The sequence below is a fragment of the Pristis pectinata genome, chromosome 16, assembly GCF_009764475.1.
Source record: "Pristis pectinata isolate sPriPec2 chromosome 16, sPriPec2.1.pri, whole genome shotgun sequence".
NCBI classification, from domain to species: Eukaryota; Metazoa; Chordata; class Chondrichthyes; order Rhinopristiformes; family Pristidae; genus Pristis; species Pristis pectinata.
The window spans coordinates 22,245,549-22,271,628 of record NC_067420.1 but is presented as its reverse complement, the minus strand read 5'-3'; the positions used below and the strand labels follow the sequence as shown (position 1 = coordinate 22,271,628).

Here is a 26,080-nt window from a genome sequence, read left to right as displayed (position 1 = left end):
GGAACAGGAAGTCGGGAGGACACACACCAGTCCTCATTAGGGGGTGAATGACTGGAGAGCATTCTGACCGATTGCATCACAGCCTTGTATGGAGGCTCCAATGCACAGGATCGCAAAAAGGCTGCAGAGGATTGTAGATTCAGCCAGCTTCATCATGTGCACAACGCTCCCCACCACTGAGATCATCTTCAAGAGATGGTGCCTCAAGGTGGCATCCATCACTAAGGACCCTCACCATCCAGGACATGCCCTTGTTACTACCATAAGGGAGGAGGTACCAGAGCCCGAAGACCCACAGTTAGCGATTTAGGAACAGCTTCTTCCCCTCCGCCATTAGATTTCTGAATGGTCCATGAACACTACCCGACTTACTCCTTTTTCTTGCACTTTATTTATTTTGTAATTTATAGTAATTTTTAATGTCTTTCAATGGTAACTGCTACAAAACAACAAATTTCATGTCAAATAAGTCAGTAATAATAAACCTGATTCTGATTCATTAAGGCTGCCTTTAACCAAATATTTGTCTGGAATCCTATTAACAAAACACAGTATAATCAGAAGTTAACTGAGGCCAATACCATTTGCCAGAAACACCAAAGTTATAATTACTAATGGTCAAAAAGATGAAAAAGAAACATGTTATAAATTTAATAGAGAATCTTGTGAACAGCAAAAAATATATTCACATCATGTAAACAGAGAATACAAATGATATAAACTTACAACAGATTTTAAGAACAAAGGTTCAGAAGAATTTTACAATACATGTTACTTCCTAAGAATATTCAATACTAACATAAGCAGTGGAGATAAGATTCAAATCATGGTCCACCGTGGTCCTACTATGGGTTGCTTCCTGATTCAATCAAAGAAGTGTTGTTATTAATGAACTTTTTAATTCCTCTACATACAGTGCTCCTTCCACCCTCTCATTTGAGTAATCACACTGTTTACTGGGAACAGCCAATAGCTGCCTCCCTGCATTAAGTCCCAATGCTTTTTACATATCATTTACAAGTTGCAAGTTTCTTCATGAAGATTTCAAATGTTTCCCTATTTGAATCCAGAGGTTGGGTGACTGCATCGGGATTATTTATTGAAGTCTATAACAGATAAGCTTCTGTCTATGGTTTGTGTGTCAGATTGGTTTTGCTCTTTCAGGATGCATTATTTACATCTGATAATTAAAGTTATAAGGTGAATGAAACCTTGGGAGAAGCATTGAAAGATTACAGAGTCTCTTAGATCATTTTATATACTGGTATAGTATGCAGTTTAATTCATTTTGTATTTAAAATTGGTAATGGATCTTGGTAGGAAGTGGTTCTATCAGCTTCCTGTTCAAGAAGCTGCTGTCAACACAAATTACATCAGTCCTCTTAAAACAAGCTCAATAGTAACAGAATATTCTCAGATTCACCATCAACTGCACTGTAGGACAAAAACAAAATGGCTCATCCTTCAAATCGAGAGCTTAAATCATCTTCAGAAAATGTTAAACACCCTATAACATCACCAAAAAAAAAACATCCAATTACATATATCCTCCTCATTCCTATTACTCACTTATTTTTTTATAGAATATTCATGCTCATTCACATTCATGCAGTGCATTTACCAACTAGTTCTCTAGTAATTGTGCAAAAGTACAGTGGCATTTTTCAGAGAGGTATTTAATTTAATATTAAAAAATGAACTGTTAACCTCCAGAGTACCAGGTGATGCCTCAGTGCAGAAACTAGAGCACTAAAGAGGGTTTGGGATTCTGTTGTATCGATAGCACTGACTCAGCCATTGCTCTCCCAAATAGTTTTAAAATGATTCTGTCCAATGCTGAGCGGTGCTTGGGTCAGCATGTATTGGATTAACTGCTTTTAACATATCTAGGTTAATGCTTGTTGCATAATTAATAAATTATTTTCCTATACTTGTACACATATTTGACTGGAGAAAGTCACATGCAATGATGAAGGTCTCTCTACCATGGATTCTCAGACAAAATTCTGTCATTATTTGGATTTTTTCTGCTGACAGCTTCTGTGGTTCAACTCATTTACTGCACATACCTCTGTTTAATTGTGATTATATATTAAATCCAACTTTTACGAACGAGACAATGAAAATGTAACCAGCATTTATGGCATTACATTTTAAACTCTCTCCCTTTGCAATGATCGTCAAATATAGCACACAAAAGTTAAAAAGAAATGTCCTTAACTCCCACATCTCATTCAAAGCACTATGGATTCTTATTAAACTCTTCCTGCATGCAGAAGAATGAGTTAGTGCATGGTTTGATACAAACTAGTAAACAAGATTTTTTTTTTAAATTTTAAAAAAAAACTAAGAACAAATTCCCTTTATTTTAGTTTCAGGCTGTTTGGTCATTGGGTCATGAGGCAAGGCTTGGTTTGTTGAGGTCTGCTTTGGTCTCCATGTCTCACGGTAGCAGCTCAATGATGAACCAGATTTGGTTATTTACACGAAGCACACTTTGGTGACCACTCATCCTCGCATCTGTATTCCAAGAATTCTGCATCTCAATCTTCCTGAAGCCAGAATCCGCACAAGTCACAGATCTTCCAAAGGATGTGCATTTTGCTTTAAAGTGTATTCTCTTCAAGTTCCACTTCCCTGCTTTTTCTATCAAAGAAAGATATTGTTGACAATAGGGTTACATAATAACTGTACAATTCAGGACACTAGCACAAAGCTTCTCTCTCTCTGAGCTATTCTGTTCCTTCAATTCACTTTGTTTCATGATGGTAATTGGTATTGCAACTTTTCTTCCACAGCACAATTGATTATAAGTGCCATGGGCCAATGTTACTTTTCAAGAATTACCTTACAAGTAAAAAAACAGTACTGTGATTTAACAGCTGTTCAATATTTAAGTGAACAGCTGTTAAATTGGTAGTATTTAACATGTTGCAGTTCGTTGGTATAGCATATTATAAAAGCAAAAATGTTGTGCAATATCAGAAGGGATGATTAATTCTCCTTTGTACTCATGACTCTACTTAATTTTTTAAAAATATTGGTAAAGGATTGAGAGATGACTGAAAATACATTGTTAAATAACAATCTTTGTATTAATTAATCCTTTATATGCAGATTATTACATATCAACAATGTTTCAAGACCAATCCAAGCATTTTTAACTTCACATATAATAAACCCAAATACATTGTTACATCACTACTCCCCAACAGAGACAGTTCACATCTGTTACTTATGTGGCTTGTGCAAAATATCTGTTTACCAGCCCCAAGCTACATGAGTACACTACAAGTACACACTCTGTACTTCCTGTACAGAGACACTGACACTTCAGTTATTCTCCAATCCTTTATCGTTGTTCAAAGGTTCCTTCATTTAACCACAAAACAGACATGCTAACTACACTTTGACAAGGATATATCTTTCACCCATTCTTCATCCTACACATGCCTGCATGTACAGGAATAGCAGGCTACAAAATGCATTACGTAACTCTTCCTTTCAAAGCTCCTTGCATGTGATTGGACACGAGTACCTCACCCCATTCCATCTCATAGACCACAGAAGTGCCCTGACAACATCACAAACAATAATCAGGGCACAAAGGCAGAAGACTGGATAGGGTTACACAGATAGAGTCTACGCACTTTGGGGAATGAGCAAGAATGTAATCAAGGACTTTCCTTTAGAAGATGAGGTAGGTGGGATAAGCAACCATAAGGCAGGACATTGCTTTGAAAAGGAGTAGGTTTGATGCGTAAACAGGACAAATTTTGTTCTGGACTTTTCATGCTAGGCAAGCCCTAGGTGACTGAGCAGGGAGGCAGTTACAAACATATTCACTTGTCCTTCCCTCTGTTCTGAAGAAGCTGCTAAGGCCACCATGGAGGCAGGAAGCCAACAGACCTCTGCGTACAGGCCCTCCCCAGATTACGAATGCCCAACTTAAGGTCACCCTGTCTATACGAATGAGCATTTGGGATACTGGCAGGGATGGATGGGAATGGATTTGCCGGCTGCTGCAGGTTTGCAGGCTTCTTCTGCTGAGTGGGAACTGGGCATTTCCACGTGCCTTCTCTCCCCATCCACCACTCCCCTCCCCCCATCCCCCACCAGGCCACAACTCAAGCAGAGCTGGGAGCGCTGAGCAGACTCACTTGCTCACTCACTGAGTCAGCAAGGAGGTGTGCCTGCTCACTCTCCTGTCACAGCTGTGTCTGGGATCCTCTCCCATACACGACTTTTGTTGATTTCCACGTTACAAACAAGTCGAGTTACAAACAGCTCTCAGAAACTGAACCCTGTGGTAACCTGGGGATTTCCTGTACAGATGAATCCTGAACTTCACTTGAATCAATTCACTCTTGCTATCTTTCTTCTCAGCTAAAGACCCAAACTAAAAATATGGAGAGATTAATAGTCTACACACTTACACAACTCCTTCAAGCTCCACTTTTAATTCTCTTCTTCGTGTCTCATTTATTGGATAAAAGTAAAATATAGTTAAACCAATGATCACCAGCATTATTGGGACTGGTGCCATTAGCACCTTCAGTGTCTTTGCCACAGCTGGAATGTGTTCACAGGAACCTGGTCTGTAACCTGAAAAACTGAACAGACACACAAATAACGTAAGTCCTGTGAACTCTAGAGTGTTGTTAACATGCCAACTAATGAAATGCATCTATGCAGAAAAAGCACAATGATGATGTAGGTTATAAACTCACAAAGGAACAGAATGGTGCAAAAAGACAGCCCAATAGCCACTCACATCTGACTACCTAAAGAACTGATATTTCTTGGGAACGTCACCTCACTTAAACTAATTTCATTTAAAAACAGACAAAATGCCAGGTTGCTCTGACATTTATGTCTGATGTTCAATTTAAAAACAGCATTAGCAGCTCCCCCCACCCCCCCACTCCCACACAACCCCTTCCCCCCCACCCACGACAGTATTTTCTTCCACAGTTCTGGCAGTATCAGCGATGATATTGATGATGACACTTAGGAACACTCACAAACCCCCTTCCCACCACCCCCTCCTCTCTTATTCCAAACAAAGTTAGTCATGCGTTCAAGCTGAAAGATTTTACATAATTTCAGTGAAGGGTGGATGAATTGCTCCATTGTCAGAGGTGCTGTATTTGAAGAAGAAATTTTAAACTGAGGTCCTGTTTGCATTCTGCTTGATATAAAAGAGCCCATTATACAAAAGAGCTACAAGCTTCTTGTGTCTTGCCAGCACTAACAGCATTAACAGAACAGAGTGTCTGCTCATTTATTTTATTGCTGTTTATGTGGCCTTGTTATCAACACACCACAATTCATGAAGTATTACTTGCATTGTCAAACACTTTGGGATAGCATCAGGTCATGTAAAGGATAACCGAAAATTCATTCTTTCTTTCCTTCCAGCATCAAAGCACATTTTTGCCCTCCACTTTTCCACTATATCATCCATAAAGCAACTCTGTCCTGACAACCTGAACACAAACAATGAGGGCAGCAGTGTCCATCCTCACCCCTACCTCCACTTCCGTAACTACAGATAAAAAATTTAAGATTCAGCAAAACAATAATTCTACCTCTTAATGCCATAGCATTTCAAAGACATAATAAATTAAAACTGCTGTAAAGTTATAATGAAATAAAACAGATATTTTGTTATGCTACACAAGAGATTCTTCATCAATGTCCTCCTCACACTCTTGAGGTTGAGCCAGTTTGGACAAGTGTTGCAGAAACCCCAAAATGTGGTATGCACCTACAGGTGTGTGTTATATCAAACTGATCCCTAGGATAGGGCTGGACCATATCTAAGCCCTACCAATGCCCACACCTGTAATCAGTGGGATAACATCACAGTGATAATTAGATTTCCACAGCAGGAATGTTGGTCTGTTCTCCTCTCTTTTCAGTTTCACATGCAATTACCAGCTCATGGTTTCAGTGGGAATATCTTAGTTACCTTCAGTAATAGCTGTCCCATTTTAGTTTGTTTAGCAGTTTTGAATCAATAAATCTCATCATTACCCTTAGCTCCACAATAAACTAATTATGCTCTTTCTTCCACAGACAGTCCATTTCTACTGTTTCTCGCCAGCACACGCGCAATCAAAACCCTTTATTCAAAAATGCTCTGAACATAGCTCGAGCTGCTTCAGGTTGAGACTGTCAGTATCTATTGACAGAGCATAATAGGTCCTTTGTTGAGAATTGCCTGATTTTCTTTAAAATGTATTTATTCATTCTTCAGGGTGTTGCTGACAACACTTAGTGCCCATCCCTAATTGCCTCTGAATTGGGTAGCTTGTTGATCCATTTCAGAGAGCATTCAAGTGTCAATGCCATTGGTGGGTCTGGAGCCACATACAGAAGATGTTAGTGATGTAGGTGGGGTTTTGGGACAATTTGGTAGTTTTGTTGTCATCATTACTAATGACTCTTTTTAAAAATTCCGGATCATTAATTGAAGCATTCATTCCAGCTGCCACAGTAGGGTTTCTCTATGGTAACAAGCTTGGAGCTGTGCATACAGAGGGGGATGTAGGAGCGTTTATCACATCCAGGTGGTGATGAGAGAGTTTATAGGATTCAGACAGTCTGTCTACACATGGAACACCCATTGCCAGTCCCCAGCAATGGCTCAAACTCATCGTGGTGTATCCCCAAGTCCCACATTGCAATGCTGAGCAGCTGCACCACTCGCCAAGGCCCCATCACACCAGCCCTCACAGCCAACCACTGCCCGAGGCGATTCTTTGTTATGGGAGTGCCAGTGGAGGGCAATCGTCTGCACCAAGTTCCTGGCAAAGCAATGTGCGACCCAAGTGATTATCTTTTTTTTATTGAAATACATGCGACTGTTTGGCCTGCAAGACAAAGAGTGCTGTAAATGATTTTAAATCTCTGTCCTTTAGTTATCAAACATGTCAGCAGGAACACTTCCCACTTGCTTATCAAAAGCCTGGACATTTTGAATATATATTAAAATATCTGCTTGACACATTACCAGTAAAAGTCTAGCATAAAAGTCTAGCTTTTGCACTTTTTGCCTCAATTAACGAAGCACAGAATCCTGGATGCATTTTTCTTTAATAAAAACACATGTCAATATGTTACTTCCTTTTCTGGCCCTGCACCACCATTTAGTTTATATCAAAAGAGTCATGGTAAGTGAATCAAAGCACCTTAGTCCAATCCATGTATTTGAGCATTGATGTCAACCTTCTTTCTGACAATAGAAGACAGATTGAAGTCTTAAAAAATCAAAAACCCAATTCCACGCTAACACATTCCCAAACAGAGTTATCGGTGATTCAGGGTATTGACAAGGATTTCACTAAAAGCAGAAACGATACAAAACTTACAATCATTGGAGTCATTCAGTGCTGAATCCAGCAGCTGAGCAAATGATCAGATGTGCTGGCATCTGACCTCCAGCTTGTCTCTGTGGTTCTCCACAAGTGAGGTCCTGTAATGTCCCTTTTATAGTTACTTTAAGATACTTTATGTATTTCTATCTCTGAGATGTGAGTGGGATATTGCAGATGACTACCTCCATCATCAGTTCCTGTGATCTTTTTACAGAATGCAACACAGACTCACTCTTGTGGGAAGTGGAAGATGCTGCCTCTCAAACAAATGAAAGATTTTGTTACAAGAAGTGGGAAAAGGGATAATATCTATGCAACAAGTATTTTACCAAGGCATATTGTTGAAGATTGAGATGTACCAGTGCTTACCTGTGGCCGTGAAGAATATAATTTAAATCACGTATCATACCCTAGAACCATGAAATACAAAGTCAGCTTTAAGACTGGATCAAGGATATACAAAAAAATATAGAGACATACTGCAAACACAAAGTAGAGAATCCAAGGGAAGCTCCCGTAGCAAATTTAGTGAAGAACACATAGAAGGAGTAGAACAGCGGTTCTAGGTCTACGCAATGAGGGTTCTTTGCTCGAAAATCATCCACAACATCTGGCAGCATTGACCTGGAAAAAGAATCCAAAACAATCAGCTGTGTACCTGGAATTGACTGGCAGACAAGCAAATGGATAAGAACAAACATAAATGAAATGTAGCTCCCATCTGGCAAAATGATTGGGGAATGTATTATGTCAGTTGAAATACTTTCCCAAAAACAGCAAAAGAAAATCTTCTTAAACTCACACTTCCTTCTACTAAAACCTTGTGAAAAAGCCACATTTTCAGTTGAGATTTTAGGCTCCCTTTCTGACTTTCACTTTGGCTTGGCGTCCATTTTTAACCATGTTTTTCTGAAGTTCCAAATCCCTCATTTCCTTTATATTCTACCTACCAGAAACTTGGTGTTCGTCTCATTATCAGAAATTATTTGCATCAAGGGTTCCATCTAGAGCATGACATCACAGTGATTGCACAAAACTTACCATGGTAACAGGAAAGCAACAGCAAGACTAACACCAGCGGCGATGGCCATAACGATAATAACTGGCAGGTTACCATTAACTGTAACAATGGTGATCAATGGTGGAATATACCACTGAGCAGAAGAGAGACAAGAAAAGAAGATGTTTGTCAATGACAAAGTCCTATCTTCGAGCACTGAGAACACGTTACATTTCTTTTTCTTAGGCTAAATTCAACTAAAAATGACAAATCAAAATACAATGTTAAAAAAGCATTGAGCAGTTTAGAGCATTAACAGTGGCTCTTTTAGAAGTATGCAACAAAATTTATGTCAGCAAGTGAAAACTAAACCAACAAGATTAAACTACCAACCAGCATCAAGTGCAATGGCTTTTCACTGTTTTACAGATCGTACCTTCCCATTCAACATTTTACCTGCTTAATTCTATGTGAAGTCCATCACTGTGTGTTACCTTAAAATTTATAATTGATTAAGAACAGTAGAGATAAAAAGACCAAATTCATCATTTCCTCAGTAATTATTTCTACATTCCATTCCTTTACATAAGAGTTGACGTGACACAGGGCAGCAAGTAGTGCAGCTGTCTCACAGCTCCAATGAACCAGGTTCGGTCCTGAGCTGTGGTACTGTGTATCGAGCTTGCATGTTCTTCCTGTGATCACGTAGCTTTCCTTAGGGTGCTCTGGTTTTCTCCTCATACCAAAAGACATAAGATTTGTTAGGCAAATTAGCTGATGTGAATAACCCGAAGTGTAGATGGGTAACAGGAGAACTGGGGGCTGGAAGGCGGGACGGTAAATGGGCTCATGTGAGAGAATAAATTACAGGGAAGTTAATGGGAAGAATGGAATTCGTCTGACAGCTGGCTTAGACTTAATGAACCAAATTGTCTCCTCCTACGTTATAAGGAAACAAGAAAAATATGAAAAATATTTAGATCCTGCTTGATTAGGTCAGCGAAGAAAATAAGGGTGTATAGTATATTCTGCTCTCAGGAACCAATACTGAACAGTGTCACTCTGAAACCCAGCACTGATTCTGCACCTGGCAGTGACAAATGAGTTTTTCTTAGTCCCAATAAGCCCTTTACTCCTGAATGTGATCAAAGATTGCCAGAAATACTAGCTGATATTCAATGTTTTAGCTATTATTTAACAGAAGGTGAAACAGAGTTTCTAAGTACTAAGCAATGGTCCATTCACTTAGTTTAACTGTAAAACCATAGATCAATTAATTACATTGATTTTCATTTGGTGAACATTTCTGGACAAAATTGGGATTATTAATGAACTACTGGCCACCTTAAGTGCAGGGACCTCCAGAATCAGGTCCATGGTGTGGGATAAATCATACTAGATGTCATGTTGACAAGGGTGTTACATGTACACTGTGTATGTCCTTCAGAAATATGCAGACTAAATAAATCATGTCATCAATATGCACTGTCAATTCTGCACTCTCATTTTGAGCTCAATACTCCATCCTGTGCCCTCCCACACAGCTGAATATGTTCATCAGCAGGAAAGACCACTCCCCCACCATCCCACTCAGCTCCCACCAGCACCACTTAAGCAATCATCAACACAACCTGAAACAGATAACATCCACTGCAAGGCAAGAAGATTTTCATTCCATGGTTTTTAGAATGCAGAACAAGGAAGGATTCAACTTTGCTAATGAATAAATTAACTCACAATTAGTCCCACAAAGAGTGCTGATTTCTTCCCAAATTTTACCAAGACCCACTGCCAGAAGGGAACCATGATTGTTGCAGAGACCTGATGAGAGACAGAAGGAAAGTTAATCAGCCGATTGCTTTACATTAGAAATAAAACAGAGATCTAGGGATATCATGTAGCAATGGGATTAGTAGAGAGGGGTATTTGATGGTTGGCATGGACATAGTGGGCTGAAGGATCTGTTTCTGTGCTCCATGACTCTATGACAATCTCAACAGCAACATTTGGTTAAGGGATCAGCTATTGTCCAATACAGATAAGAGGAGGTCAAATTGTGATGGTTTCTACATTAAATTATTAGCCTATAGTCTGGCCTTTATAATTTTTTTTATATAGAATTCATGTCACGTACAAATGAGATCAGCTCTCATCATTGGGGAGGGAGGGCTGAGATAAAGATACAGACTCAAAAATCTCCTTAAGAACTGTGAACTTGCTATAGTAGTGGAAAGCATTTAGCACCACTACACCAATGATACAAAACTGTCAACATTGGGAAACAAAACCAGAATAAATCTGTCACACTTTAGAATGAAAAGTAAATAGCCTGAAGCTTGAATGGGTAGATAACCAGAAGTACATCCCACCACTATGCATCTGTATATTGCTTGATGGTGATTTACTTGGCAATAGTTAACAGATCATATGGGTGACTATTTATGGTTTCCATAAAGAAAGTTCTAAAGTGATAACTTTGTTTTTTTTTCAGTGAGCAACACATCATCTCTATTGGGCCCAGTGAGAGGAAATGGAGATACAAAGGAACAAAAAAGATTTTTGCAAACTGTATATCAGCAAAATATTCTGTAAGGAAGGGTGTTGTACTCCCATATCAAATCATATTTCTGTTAAACTCTCAGGCTCTTCCAGAGGGACCAACCATAACTTTTACTGTCATCACTAATATGGACTTCATGGACATACAATGCATCTATTCCTTTACATAGTCAATCAGCACAGCCTATGTTAAGACAACCTGCTGAGGAGCAGAATAATTCTGAACTTCTGTGTTTATGTGCACATGTACAAATGGGAAACATTCCATCTGACTTACCATTAAAATGGTGACCATTATTGCAGGTATCACAAAATCCAGCCTATGGTCTGTTTCCTATGTTGGACCTATTCTTTTCTACGTGGAGGCTTCAATTACCTTTTAACTCCTTTTAAAAGCTTATATATGCATCCCTTAACCTCCACCACAGTGCCACATATATTTATGAGGAGGAATAACTAGGAAGGAAGTAAATTATGCCCCACACTTCAATAGCTGTTTGTCTCTAAACAGTTATTCTTGATATTTTATATAATTTGAGAGTTTTAGCTTTCCCCTATTCTACATCACTCCATTCCTGTGTGACGTGTGTTATCTTTCAGGGAAGGAAACTGAATTCGCTTTGGAAGGTTTGCTTGGAAGAGTTAAGATTACTCAACCTCTACATAAGAACATAAAAGACAATGAAATGTATTCAGACAGCTAACAACTGACAAGACCAAATGTAATGCATCTAATTTAAGAAACACAGAAGTCAATTTGGATATGAAACCAGGGCAAATTCTTTGTATGTGTAAACACATTTTAGATAAACCTTGTTTGAAATTATCCAGCAACTAACGGTGTTGTAGGCAGGCAAGAAAAATAACTTTACAATTGTACATAAAATTGGGAAAGGTTTAAATATATTTGAATAGACATGTTATTCACTCAGAAGATTTCCTTGAGAAATTAAATTCGAGGAAGTGAACAGTTTACATACCAAAATTACAATGATGATGTGCTGAAAGTTACTGCCCAAACTAGTAGCATGGGTACAAAACAGAGCCAAATTATTCTGGACGAGCTGAGTGAGAAAGCGACAGGAAGAAACATCATGTATATTAAATTATGATATAAACCAGACTATTTTCAATAAAACAAACACAAATTTCAACTATAAATCTCAGCAATTAAAGCAAGTTCTCAATGCTGAGGGTACACATGAAATTAAGTTTGTTTTTTTGCTTGACGCTCACTCCTGCGGTCTCTGCCCTCCAGCTCCCTACACAGATGGTCATTTTCCCTATGTGCCAAGATAGATTAAGCAAAGACCACTAGTGCTTGAGGCTTAGGGGAAGGTGGGGACACTGGACAAAATGGCAGTGCAGCTAAATTCCATTGTTTTCACTCAGTTGATGAATGCACTTAAAAACAGAAAATGCCAGAAATACTCAGCAGGTCAAGCGGCACATGTGGAGAATTGCAGAGAAGAGGCAGGGTGGAGAAAACACGAGGTGGAGACCAAGAGGGACTGAATGACATGTTTTTTTTTCCCAGCACACAAATGGCATTGGTTCCAGCTGAGAGCTTGGTAAAGTTTGTTCATCCCAGATGATCCGACGGGAGATGAGAATAAGGGATGGTGAATGAGGACAGAGGAAAGAGAAGAAGAATCAATGTGGGAACAATGCTTTGAGATACAAAACATTGCAGATATAGGACTTCTGAAATAAAAAAAAATCAGGAAGAACTCAGCAAGTTAGGCAGCACCTGCAGACGGAGAAAAATAGAGTCAACATAAAAGGTTGATAAGCTTTCATTGGAACTGGCCAGTATTTGGACTGGGAGTGGGACAGAGAATGAAAGTGAATGGAAAGTGAAAGGTCAGTGTCATTCTTGCGAGAGCGAACAGCGGCATTCTGCAAAGCAGTCACCCAATCTGCATTTGATTTCTCCGACGCAGAAATGACCACATTGTGAACACCAAAGGCAGTACCTAGGCTTTCTACGCACGAGGTTAATTGCACCTTATTGGAGGTGTTGGTATACACTGTGCATCTCTCCATAGCCTTCTCCTCTGGTGTCCTCTTTGCCAATGACATGGACTACATTCAATGTCTTGTGCTGGCAGGCAGTGAAATATCAATAGTTGGTGTGTGGGCGAAGAGAGGGTCAGGAACCAGGGATGCTTATTTTTTTTTTGAAATAGGTGCCATGTTTATTCTTCACAAATATGTAAAATTATATCTAACTTGCACATTATTTCTAAGTGCAGGACTTCCCAAGCCATGTAGTCACCAGTGTTTTAGTAGGCCATTTGAATTAACAGTTACCATTGATATATAGCTACTGCTGAGGCCAGAGCCAGGAGTACAGAGTGTGGGCTAGCTATGCTGTTGGAGGCAAGGGTCAGGAACGGGAACATGGGCAGGTTTGTGGCTGGAGCCAGGGTCCATTACGTGGGTAGTTGTGCTTGTAGCTCAACAACTTGCTGCTTCTGGGGAAGCCACCAGTCACTCGCTGCTGTGGATGGTGAGAAAAATCAATCTCCTCCTTGTAAGGATGTTGTAAATTAAAAGCAAACCATGTTTGCTTTGACATGCTGAAAGATACATAGAAGTTGTTATACCCACTGAAAGGTTGACAGCTGTATGTCATTACAGCCTTAATGCATTGCCAGCAGCCTCAGAGGCATCTGTGATTTTTGTTATTCCTGGGATCTATGTTTCAATCTCTCACAGATAATGAAGACTTGTACACTGAACCAGAGTAGAACAAGACAATCGCTGCTTCACCTGGAAAGAATATCTGTGTCACTGGATTGTGAAAAACAATGAGGTAAAAGGTAGATCTTGCATCTCCTGCAGTTGCATGGGTAAATGCCATGAGGAGGAAGTTGGTCAAGATGGAAAAGTAAATGAGAGAGCAGCAGAGAAAATGATCTTGTTGCACTAAAAATGAGGAGACTTTTAATAAAGTAAATAAATCCATAAACAGCATATTTTAAGCAACCATCACCATAGGACAAGGGGAAAAGGGAACAGGAAGATGCATCTCTGAGATGGAAGATGTGAGATCTGCTATCTCACACTGAAGGTGGTAGATGATCACTGAGGGTGGACGCCTGTGGGATGGAAGGTGAAGACAAGGGGAACACTATTCCTGCCTGTGGTGGGAGGAGGATGCGAGTGCAGAAAAGCAGAAAAAAAGATTTAGAGGCAGGTGCAGTGGAACCTCCAGTCAACTATGGAGGAGAGAAAGCAACGGATAAAGAAAATGGAAAACATCTTTCTAGAGAAGTCACTGGATACAAATCAGGAAAAAAAAGCACTAGAAACAAAATCATCAATTTAACACAAATCTGTTAAAGCATCAGTACTTCCAGCATTTACTTGGAGGTCAACTAATCACAGATAGAACCTGAGGCTTTCCTTTTCAGTGAGCATAGGGCCAGACATATTGGCGGAATTATGAACGATCAAATGGAGAATTCAAGACTGTGCCATTTATTCAGATACACTACGGTTGACTTTATGCCTCAAATTTTTATTTGTACCAGTGATATATAGAGAACAATGAGTAACAAAATTCTTGTTTTTTTTAAATAAATGATGCAAAGGCCTAATGACAACAAATAAATAAATTCACTATATTTTCACTTGTTCAGTTACCTGAAAAGCTAATGAGACAAACAGAAAGCCAAAGGTTAGGCTCAGGTATGGTCTGTGACTCATTACTAGCTTCAAGCCTGTCAAATATGACACATGGGAATGTTCTTTGGGAGCATAGCAACCTGCATTAATCAAAAATAAAACAACCAATTATTATGCAGCTAGTATCTTCCAAACACAAGTAAATGGCTCAGTCAGCACTCGAGGATATTTGAATCACTAAATGTGTAAAATTTAAACTTGTCCAATCTGTTTGCCATCTTACACAAACTAAGTTCCAACTCTCAATGGCTGAGCACATGCATGAAAAATGGCTGTTCTGGTAACATATCAGATGTCAATGCACTCCAACAAGATGCAATGATTGATAGGAAGGAAGAAAAGTGGGAAAAAGTACAAAAAGGAAGATAATTCAACATACCAGTGTCCAGGCAGCAATTAAAAATTTTAGCTTGAGAATAAACTTGGTTTATAGCCTTAAGTTACTTCCACATCTCTGAATTGCGGTCGCATCCCAGCCACTTACCTGTGTGTTCCTTTACTCCAAGTAATAGAATCAATGTACAGAGAAAGTAAAGGCTACAGATCACCATTGCTGCCAGCATGTAAGCCCATTTCTGTGGAAACAGAAAAAGACATGTTTCTTGCATGTAAAGCCCCAAGCCCAAATACACAAAAGAAATGGCCCCTTCGATCATTGTGACTAAACAGAAATTTTTTTCTGATTAAACAAAAAAAAAATCAAGCTATTCAAGTTTTTTTTTTAAATTAACCAAAGATTTTCATCTTCACCATCTTAATCAAGAGCCTATTCCACTTATTGATCAATCTCTATATGAAGCATTTGGGGAGGTATTGAGAACCTTGAGGCCATGTATTGGGGAGCACAACAGCCCTGCAGAAGGAGTATACCACCTCAGACACTACACAGCTACCCGCTCTATCAGCCACCTCCTGCCCCATCTGTGAAAGAGTCTGCAGTCCCCACATTGGCCTCATTAGCCACCTCACAATGCACAAAACCAGAGTGGAAGCAAGTCATCCTTGATCCCATGGGACTGCCTAAGTAGAAGATACAAAGAAGAATTTGTCTTAAATTTATACTCTGTTTCCCCTTGCTCTTACATCATGTTTGCTTAAAGCATGCTGGAGTTCAAGATTTACTTACTTTTTAAAAATTTACTCTATGTGTCATGCTACAAGATCATTCAGTCATTATTATTTTTTTAAAAAATCCAAGTTTCTTCATTCTTTCCCATAACTCACTCCCTTAATTCCAACTACCATCCTTTGACCCTTCCCTAATCCACACAGGCCTTGAACATTATTTACTACAACACAAGTAGTAGTAGTAGAAGACCAAAGAGCAGTTGAACTTGATGTGGAAGCAAGTGGAATGTTGTAAGCAATGGTTTGAGGATTTGGAATGGGAAATGCAGGAAATCTTCAACAATACATTGAGCAGAAGCCACTGTCTCTTAGGTATCTTAGAGCGACAGCATTCTGAAGTTTAAAAGCTGCTTCCTCTGAAGTATCTTTTACGGCTCTTGCTGTATATTACAGCAATGAATTTGTTTTTTCCATTGCTGTCCTGTTGCGATTGCACACAAATGATCTTGAGTTCTTGAGGTATCAGTAAAAAAAAACTGTAAAACAGATTGGGGCAATATACACATTTGGGTAAAAACTGTAACAAAAATTGAAAATGCTGGAAATACTCAGCAGGTCAAGTAGCAGTCATGCCTGCTATAGATAAGGGCTGGTTACCGCCTTCTTACAGTCAGCACTGCCACTAACCAATCAAATATTTGGTCTCCACCCGATCATAATCTTTTCCTTCTCTTCTCTCCACTCATCATCCTACTTTCTGCAATTATACACTTATTTCATGTCTAATTTTTCCCAGTTCTGATGAAAGGTTGCCAACTTGAATGGTTAAGTCTGTTTCACTCTTCTCTGATGTTGCCTCATCTGCCAAATACATAAGGCATTTTCTGGGCTTTCTCCCCCCACCCCAAGATTAATAACATCTATAGTATTTTGCTTTAAATCTGCATTTGATTGCATTCTGGTTTCTTTCACTGTCCATCAAAATTCCATTTTTATTTAGAAATGGATAGATGAGATACCACAAGATCATTAAACTAAAGTGAAACCTATTAACTGATCCATTTCATTCAATTGTGCCCAAAGTAACACTGAGATCATGCAATGGCCATCATATTGCCAACTGCCTCAATCTGCAAGATATATTTTTGCTACCAAGGGTATTAAAGAAAATAGATCGTAAACAGGTTGATAGAGATCAACTATGACCTCAGTGAATATTGGAACAGACTAAGTGACTCAGCTGCCAACCTCTTTTCCTATGTTACAACACAAAATTTTGCCCTCTAGAGAACAGTTTGATGAAGTTCAGTAACAGCAGAATCTACTCTGGGCTTCTAATTTTAATGAGGATAAAGTGAGTACAGCAAGTAGCATTAGTAAACAATATATTCTTAGCCCTCATTTTATCAAGGAAGTTATCCTAGCAACAGTGGACAAAGAAAAACCTCGTAATGGGATTGACGATGCAGGCTGGAGTGTTGTGTCTACATAGAATTTCTGGTTAGGTCAAATTTTGTCTGATTATCATCCTATTGTAAAAGGCACAAGAAATCCAAGTTGCTGATTCAAGAAAAGAATGATACTGGCTTTAGGAAAGTTTTATTCATAACATACAACAGTACTGAACTTGATCTTCCGTCACATCCATTCATCTCTGAATATAGCCAGAACAAAACAATCTGTAATACACCAAATACAGTGCTGAGGTTACTCAAAGAGCACCACTGACCGTGTTATTGAGGCTGTTTACTAGTGGAACAGTAACGTTGAGTGCTGTCCCATTCTGGATCATGTGACAAGTTTCTACAGTTTGTGTGTGATAGGCTCCCACAATCTGCCCCTGAATAGCAGCTCCTGCCAGTGTTGCCACAACTTCAACTCCCATTCCTGTAAACAGACAGACACCATGATATAACTGTCAAATAAGTAAACATGACTTTATAATAACCCATTAATGTTACCATGCGCAGTGTTCATACTTACGTAGCCCTACAAGGTTATTTCACTGCCCCTATTCAACGATATACTCAAGTGAGACATTCTGCACAAAATACCTTTGTGTTACATCTCTGCTAAATTCTTAGGGCTACAGATAAAAGGGTATGGATTGATCGATACTAAGCTCTGGAATAACCATTTGTAAACAAAAAGGAATGCTCCCTGACCAGCTGGCAGAACTGCCAAGTTTAATGCTTTTCTCATTCAACGTCCACATAGCAAACAACTTACGCCTCTGTGAAGTAATTAGGAGGAATCCTACCCAATTGACTCATTTGTAGCCTAGTAGAGACTGAAGCCAATTTTAATATCTCTGCCACTCTCTCAGCCAAGATCTGTTAAACCCAACACATTCAGAAGGTGGAATGTGGTACTTTCCTGGAATGTTCCTTGTTGCTTAAGAAATTGTATTCCAACAGGGATCAACTCTGCCAACAGAATTACTTTGGCAAAGTAGTATACATCAGATATGCAAAACATAAAATGCAAGGAAAGGGGAACCACATGGAATTTTCAGAAGAAGTTGGAGCTAAGATAATATTAAGCTTTGGACAAGGGCAAATTAACACTTACTGTATGCTGTTGCTGAATCTCTATCATGCTGATCACCACCTAGAAACATGGTTAGCGCAGAATAGGGTACATGGAAACACTGTAGGAACACAATTATTCAAGGTATTAAAAAAAACTAATGTAATTCTCAAAGACACATCCACGTGTGCTAAGAGCTTAATAACAGAATAAATAACAAAATATTCAAAATTATGAGGCTAGCTGGGATAAGAATGCATTTTCCCCTGTGAAATCAGATTTAGCTTCCAGTCAAGGTTAAGAGGGAAAAGGCTCTTTTCTCAGTTGGCTTTAGATTTTTCAAAGGCTTCAGGAAGGTCTCCAGGCAACTTTCATATGCACAACATGGATACCGATTTTGAAATTTAGCAATAGATGACTGAAGGCTTGACAGGACAAAATAAATCCCTGAGCAAAAGCTAGAATGTGTTCCTTCAAGTGCAGTTAGACAATGTATTTAAAAATTAAGCTTCAGGAAAACACAACAGTTTATGTATAGTGGGGGAAAAGTCCAAAGTACAAGAAGTACAGTTGACAATAGTGGTGACTTAGATGGTTTGAGATTTAGGACAGCAGTAAATCTTCGGAATTCTCTGACCAAGGGGGCTGTGGAAATTCAGTTGCTGAATATATTCGAGACAGAAATCAACAGATTTTTAGGTTTTAAAGGAATCAAATACTCATGCTATATAGGAGTTGGGACATTACGTTGTAGTTGTATAAGTCTCTGATGAAGCCGCACTTGGAGTACTGTGTACAGTTTTGGTCGCCCTATTATAGAAAAGATGTGGTTAAACTGGAAAGAATGCAGAGAAGATTTACAAGGATGTTGCCAGGACAAGAGGGCCTGAGTTATAGGGAGATTTTGGCCAGGCTGGTCTTTATTCCTTGGAATGCAGGAAAATGAGGAGCAACCTTATAGAAGCATTTAAAATGATGACAAGCATAGATAAGGTGGATAGTAACAGTCTTTTCCCCAGGTTAGGGGAGTCCAAAACTAGGGGGCATAGGTTTAAGGTAAGAGGTGAAAGATTTAAAAGGGACCTGAAAGGCAACTTTTTCACGTAGAGGGTGGTGAGTATACGGAATGAGTTGCCAAAGGAAGTGGTTGAGGCAGGTACAATAATATCATTTAAGCACTTGGGCAGGTAAACGAAGGGGTAGGGCTTGGAGTGATATGGGCCAAAAGCAGGAAATTAGACTAGCTGAGTGGGCACTGTGGTCAGCATGGATACATTGGGTCAAAAGGCCTGTATCAGTGCTGTATTGCTCTATGACTCTATATAGGGTTAGTACAGAAAAGTGATGCTGAAGTGAAAAAAAAATCAACCAAAATTCTTAATAAATGGCAGTGCAGACATGAGGAGCCTAATGGTCTACTCCTGCTTTTACTTCTTATGGTGTATGGTAGTTTGAATTCCTCCCTCTTCCATTAATTAACCAGATATTGCAGTAACAACAACAGTGAAACTATTATTATTGGTTATCATTACTGTGGAACTGACTGATGTGACATGATGTAGAAGTCCCTTGGTTCCTAGCAATAATTCTGCCTCTTCCAAAAGGGAAGTACATGGAATGGAAGTGAATTAATGTTGTTTATAAACTAGGCTCACTATGAAATACCCCAAAGATGTTATGCTTTTCTGCACAAGGTTAACATAAGTTTTGAATGCTTTACTGCTGCAAAATCTGTGTCACTAAAAGGTCTAAAAGAATATGCATTTAGTTCTACTCCACATTTCTAGCTACAAGTTTCATAGATCAACTTCGCCGATTACGTATGATCTTTATAAAAAGGTAAAAAGTCAATTAAGATTTGTGCTTTTTCCTTCCTGATTTCCTGTCTGGGAGAATTATTTAATGTAATTTGCTGCACAGCCATCTTGCTGATATCACATCTGCTGGGGCCAAAAACTGATGCCTGGCAGCAGCACACATCAGAAAAGGTAAAGTTCTCATCACAGAAATCACTAGGTCTTTTGATATGAATTTTCCCAAGTCAACAACAAATGCTGCTACTTCACTCCTGACCACAACAGCAAAGTCTATACTTATTGCTTAAGGTGAAAAATAATGGAAAGGACACATCTATTGCCCATCCCTTCTGCATAATTTTCCCTACTCACCCTCTCAGTAGCAGCTGCCCCTTCAGAACTTGCTTTGGAATTCACTGCCTCTCATGCAAAAAACACACTGCTGGAAGAACTCAGCAGGTCAAACAGCATTTGTGCTGGCAAAGAGATGACTATCCTGTGCCTCCACAGATGATGCTTGACCCACTGACTTCCTTCAGCAGTTTGTTTTTTGCTCCTGATTCCAGCATCTGCAATCTCTTGTGTCTTCTCACTTCCTCTCATCTCCATCTCTCCTTTGGAAGATTATGTTAAAGCTTTTATGACATCTAAGAACAAGTGATTCTTTCTTTGGCTCACTTTCCACCCTATTCCTAATTACCTCCTCCATGAAATAAGTTGAGAGGTGTGGTTATGCTAAATTGCTAATTGTTTATTCAGCTGCCAGTATGTGACACAGTGGTTGAAACTGTACAAAATGCATAGAATGTTGGTGAGCATTACTTTTCTGCACTTCATTAGATTTAATTCTAACTGTGGTCATTTCAGAGACAACATATGTAATTTAATCTTAGAATTCAGAATTCTTTAACTATTAAATGTAAAGGTCCAAACCACAAAACAGACCTTAGAGGATAAGTCATACATATAGATAATCTTTTCATCTTCAAGACTAACCAATTTCCTGTGCATTTTAAAACCTTTGCCTTAAATACATTTTGGTTTTTTTACCATGTTTTAACTCTACCAGAAAAAAAATGCAACAGTCCCTCCAAATGTGCCTGCACACCTGCAAACTTTATCTGACAGCACTGTAAATTAATGATTCATTATTTTCGGAATTTAACAACTGAAGGCAGCTAATATATTTACTGTTTTTTTCTCCCCTTAGCTCAAACAAACAGAGCCAACTATAAAGACATCATATAGATGCTACAGTGAGGTAACAAGTGCCCGAGTCATGCTTCACTTTCAGTTTTCCTTGAACTAAATAAAAACACAACCATTTGAGAGGTAAATTAAGTGAAGTAAACCACCTAATAATGGGTTCTGATTTGCTGCTAGAAAAGCAACAACAGAAAGCTGCTTAACAACTTCCTAAACAATGCTGCAGTTTAGTACATTTTATTTTTCCTTCTCCTTCAATTATTTCAATTCCATTACTGGCATACTTCTTTTGAATTGAGCTAGAAATACTTCCTGTATTATAAAGTATGCTTGTTGAAGTTTTTCCCGGCACTATCAAGTACATCCTTAAGTCCCACATCAAAACATTTACTATAAACCCAACTGGATAGTGATTCAGAGCTTGACCTTGTGGAAAGCTGGACTGGAAGTTCAAATCCACATATCATCAGTTCAAATGGAGATGAGTGTCAGAGAAGTCTGAATGAGCCTGAACTGGAAGGTTTACCGCACGAGACTGAATAGTGCTATTTTGGCAATCAAGGTAAATGGTATGGAAATTGAAAACATTATAACAGGAGTGCAGATTAATGCACCTCTTCGGAAAGGTGCAGAGGAAACTTTGAATAGTATGGTGTAAAAAGAGCTTTATTTTGCATTTTTCTACACTGTACTCAATTTAATCATGAAGCATCAAAGTAGAATGGCTTTTTTGCATGCTGGATTTAACCCGGGTAAGAATAGAATAATTATAATGCTGTATTTTATCCCTATAATGCCTTGTAAATGTCTGCCGTGTTAGGATATTATTTTGTACAGTTTAATACTTGCCCCATGCCTTTGCACCTCACTGCACGGGGGAATTAAAAGGTCCCAATTTTCAGATCCAGAGATATGACACTGAGCCTCTAACACAGATTAGCAAGCATTAGCTTGTTACACAACAAGTGAGTTTAATTGGATCATCAGATTTAAACAAACACTTACACTCATGCTGGTATGGAAGGCACAGTAGGTAATCAGGTACCAGAAGAAGCCATATTCCCAGGACATCGTGTAAGAAGGACTGAACCACAACAGGAAATAAGAAGCAACTCCAAATGGCATGGAAAACAGAATCCTGGAAAAGTCAGAATGTGGAAATTATTCAGCAATGATAAGCTTCTTTAAAATTAAATCCAAAAAGAATTATTTACAGGATATTTTCTTCCAGAATCTATTGCCCTCCACTTAATTCCCAAGATTTAGTTTGGCAGTAATATGCATCATGCATGTTCTCACACCTATATGTATAAATGATTCATTGACAGTGATCAGTCCCAACACCTAATGACTGATGTATGGTATTAATATTCAGAACATTTGTTGACGTCATTGAAAATTTGTATTGCATTCATCGGAGTTTCAATTTGTGTCTTCTTTACAGTTCACGGTCTGCTTCATGACAAAACATTTCTCTCTGCATGGTTGACAAGAATGTGCACAAGAAAATTAAGTAGTGTAAATATAGGGTATGAAGTAAGAAAATGTTCTTAATTGTAGAAAGCAACATCTATAGAGTCATAATGTCATACAGAGAAAAGGCACAGAATCAGGCCCTTTGGCCCACCAAGTCTGTATCGATCATCAACCACTGATTTACATTAATCCTACATTAACCCCATTTTTTATTCTTCCCACATTCTCATCACCTCCCTTCATATTCTACCACTTACCTACACACTAGGGGCAGTTTACAGGAAGGGAGGAAACCAGAGCACTGAGATAAAACACAGTCACTGGGGGAACGTGCAAACTCCACACAGTGATCACCCAAGGTCAATAGTGAACCCAGGTCTCTGGCACTACAATTTAGCAGCTCTACCAGCTGCACCAATCTGCCATCCAAACAGAATTAGTGTTTCAGGCAGAAGACCAGTTCTGATGAAGGATCTTCCACCTGAAATGTTAACGGTTTTCCTTTCCAGATGCTGCCTGACCTGAGTGTTTTCAGCTTTTTTTTCCTATCATGTAAATGCAAAAATTTGACACTAGCTTTAAATGTTAGAACAGAGCCATAATTGACCTTATCTACGTAAATGGCAATGGTTTCAAGAATTAAGGCGGTTATTCTAAAGCATCAGTTAAAAGATAAGCACTGAATATTTAGTAAGTGAGTAGTAAAATGGATTGCACATAGTAACAAGAAGAAAGAGAATGTTTTAGTGTATATGTTCCTTAAGAAATGTTAATCACCAGAAAGTTTTGTTAAAGAATGAAATAAAAGATGTTTTAAGTTATTTGCATTACTCATGATCACCGAAGACAGTGGATCCAGTCATTGTATATCAGGAGTGGCTGCAAGATTCAAGATGTTAAGTGGTTACCCTCAAGTTAACATCTCAGGCAGACTTGACAAGACACTCAAAACTGCTGAGCTGACAACTAAAACAAGAAACTTGCTTCATTTAATAGTTTGTTCCTCATTAAATGGCTGCAGAACAGTGAAGTCAAATTGTTCTGACCACAGAGTCCATTACAAACCCCAACTCCAAATGTACATCTCCTTGCATTCCCGCACATTAACATGATTTAGGATATCCTCACCAAGGAAGCAACTTGCCAAATCTTGTTCTTCTGCTTTTGCAGACAAGGAAACCAACAACAGGATCAGTGAAAGAATCCCAAATTCGACCAATGAACATAATCAGAGATGCATAGAAAGCCTCCATCTGAAACAGAAAGTTCATAATATGCATTACTGTGCATATTTGAAACACAATAAGTCACAGATTTAAACTAAAAGTCACAAGAAACCCTCCGAATGAATCAGATTGATATAAAATAATGCAGACTGATACATAATAAATCTAAATTTATATAACATTCATAAAAATATAATAAGCAAAAATAATTATGTCATTTCACACAGACGTTGAACAAAAATCGACAGCAAATATCAAAAGGAGATAATAGAGCATATTTAGGTACATCTTAAAAGCAAGAGAGCAATGTTCAGGAACTAAATTCCAGGACATAGTGCCTAGGCCAAGGCAACATAGCTGTAGCAGTGCAGGTGAGCTGTGTATTAAGCTAGAATTGGAGCAGTAGGGACTGAAGATCTGTAGGGTTACAGGGGGTTGAAGAAGTGAGGGCAGAACTTTAAAACAAGGATTGAGGATTTGTCAGACAAGGTGCCAATGTACATGTATCAGATGCATGGGACTCTGTTGAGTTGGATACAACAGAATAATCTCAGTTGTAACTATGCCTTGAGCCAAGTCGATCTGTGTACCTGGAACAGTGAATGAGTTAAGGGATTACTGGTGAACAGATATTGCATGATTGGATTACTGATAACATAAATCATCATCTTGCTAATGAAAGAGTGGCCAATTAACCCACCAACTGGCACATCTTTGGGATGTGGGCCAAGTTACATTTATTTGCTTTGTATGATATCTCCCTGGGAACTTTCAAAAAGATGGGGAGACGTCTTGGTGACCCAGTTCGAATGTGAAGGGAGTTTAATGAGTGCAACCAGAAGTTTAGGTAGATACAACACATTTAGAAATGAAGGATGATTTGTATACTTAAGTCCTACCTGAACCACATCCAGTAAGAAGATCTGGAGAAAGAAACCAATAGCATTCCCTGTCATTTGATATGGAGCACCTCCCACAGCAAAGCAAAGTTTCTGGAAAAGTGGCAGTGCTCGTCTATTGCCCTTCTGTGGGGAGGAGACAGAGGTCAAAGTCTGGGATCGAGACCAAAGAAAGGCAAGATCAAATAGACAGTTACACTGAAGATCAAACTACCTATTATTTCCTGGTCTTTCAAAAGTACTGTCTCTTACTGAGATATTGTTCCTCAATGAACAAACTTTTGGTAACTCACCCAGACAATATTCCTTGGTGTGCCAAGTATTTCACTACAGAATGCTTCACAATCATCTCCCAGTCTGATCTCACTCCAAATCAATTCAGGAATACTTGCTAAGAGGAAACACTGAAGCATCTACAATCCTCATTGCTGCTTTGACTGATTCTCCTAAACATGACCACAACTGTTTAGGGATTTGTCTTGTTAAATTTTAAGCAGACTTGTATTTGCTCTAGCGTTTGAGCTAAAATGAAAGTTCTCTCAAATGAATTTAACCATTGCCACAGAGGAAGTTGAATAGCGGAGGTCAGTCCTGTGGATTGGGTGCTTTCGAACCACACACCAATTTGTCTCACAAAACTACTCTCACTCTGCAGTTTAAATCCTTCTGCCATTTAATCTCTCCACAATCTCCCCTTCTCCTGTCTTAAAACTTTCCTCTACCTTTATCCAGTACTTGCCTTGACTCATTAACAATTGCTCTCCGTGCAGACGCTGCGCGAATTTCTGAAAATTTCAGCATTTTGTTTTTATTCCAGAGTTCAACAGGTCTATTCCTCTTTCAGATACCGAAAGACCTATTGTACATTTAAGATGTGCATTTCCCCCTTTGTTCCTCTACAGCAGCCGCCCCGACCTTTTTTTTTAAACATTTGCTTTCCTAGATGTTTCTCACCTGCAGGACCCGCACTGAACCCTCGGGCTCGGCCTCGGCCTCCTGCAGCAGCTTCTCCCCCAGGCTCCATTCCTCAGACCCCATCCCGCAGTTGACAGGACCGGCTCGCCTATCGCAGCAACTTCAGCCAGAGCCGTCACCTCGTCACAGCCCCGGGGATTGTGATCGAGCCACGACCGGAGCAGCGTCACCTAGCCGCTGTAAGCGGAGCAGCCACTCCAGGACTGTGACAATCCCCGCTGGTGCTGGGCCTGACGTGAAACAAACAGCCAGCCAGCCCGCCTCCACCTCG

The 26,080-nt window shown here is 39.2% G+C and overlaps 1 protein-coding gene across 1 annotated transcript; it reads right to left on the bottom strand.

Annotated features, from left to right (window-relative positions):
* Positions 1 to 636: 636 nt before the first annotated feature.
* On the bottom strand, positions 637 to 26,080 carry LOC127578964 (sodium-dependent lysophosphatidylcholine symporter 1-like). The gene is made up of 14 exons (XM_052031561.1): positions 25,789 to 26,080; positions 24,835 to 24,960; positions 23,838 to 23,962; positions 22,239 to 22,371; positions 18,274 to 18,352; positions 17,432 to 17,589; positions 15,119 to 15,209; positions 14,593 to 14,714; positions 11,922 to 12,005; positions 10,120 to 10,203; positions 8,424 to 8,536; positions 7,863 to 8,006; positions 4,437 to 4,613; positions 637 to 2,646 (listed from the first exon to the last, which is right to left on the bottom strand). Exons 1-14 carry the CDS (start codon positions 25,870 to 25,872, stop codon positions 2,607 to 2,609), a joined length of 1,560 nt encoding a protein of 519 aa, XP_051887521.1. The 5' UTR covers positions 25,873 to 26,080; the 3' UTR covers positions 637 to 2,606.

What these genes read in the sequence shown, in the direction of transcription:
- LOC127578964 (XM_052031561.1), bottom strand. Translation starts at nt 25,872, where the DNA reads ATGGGGTCTGAGGAATGGAGCCTGGGGGAGAAGCTGCTGCAGGAGGCC. An exon ending in TCTTACTGGATGTGGTTCAG is followed by an intron (nt 23,963 to 24,834) that starts GTAGGACTTAAG and finishes TTTCTGTTTCAG; the next exon opens with ATGGAGGCTTTCTATGCATC. An exon ending in CACTCTTTGTGGGACTAATT is followed by an intron (nt 8,537 to 10,119) that starts GTGAGTTAATTT and finishes TCTTCTGCTCAG; the next exon opens with TGGTATATTCCACCATTGAT.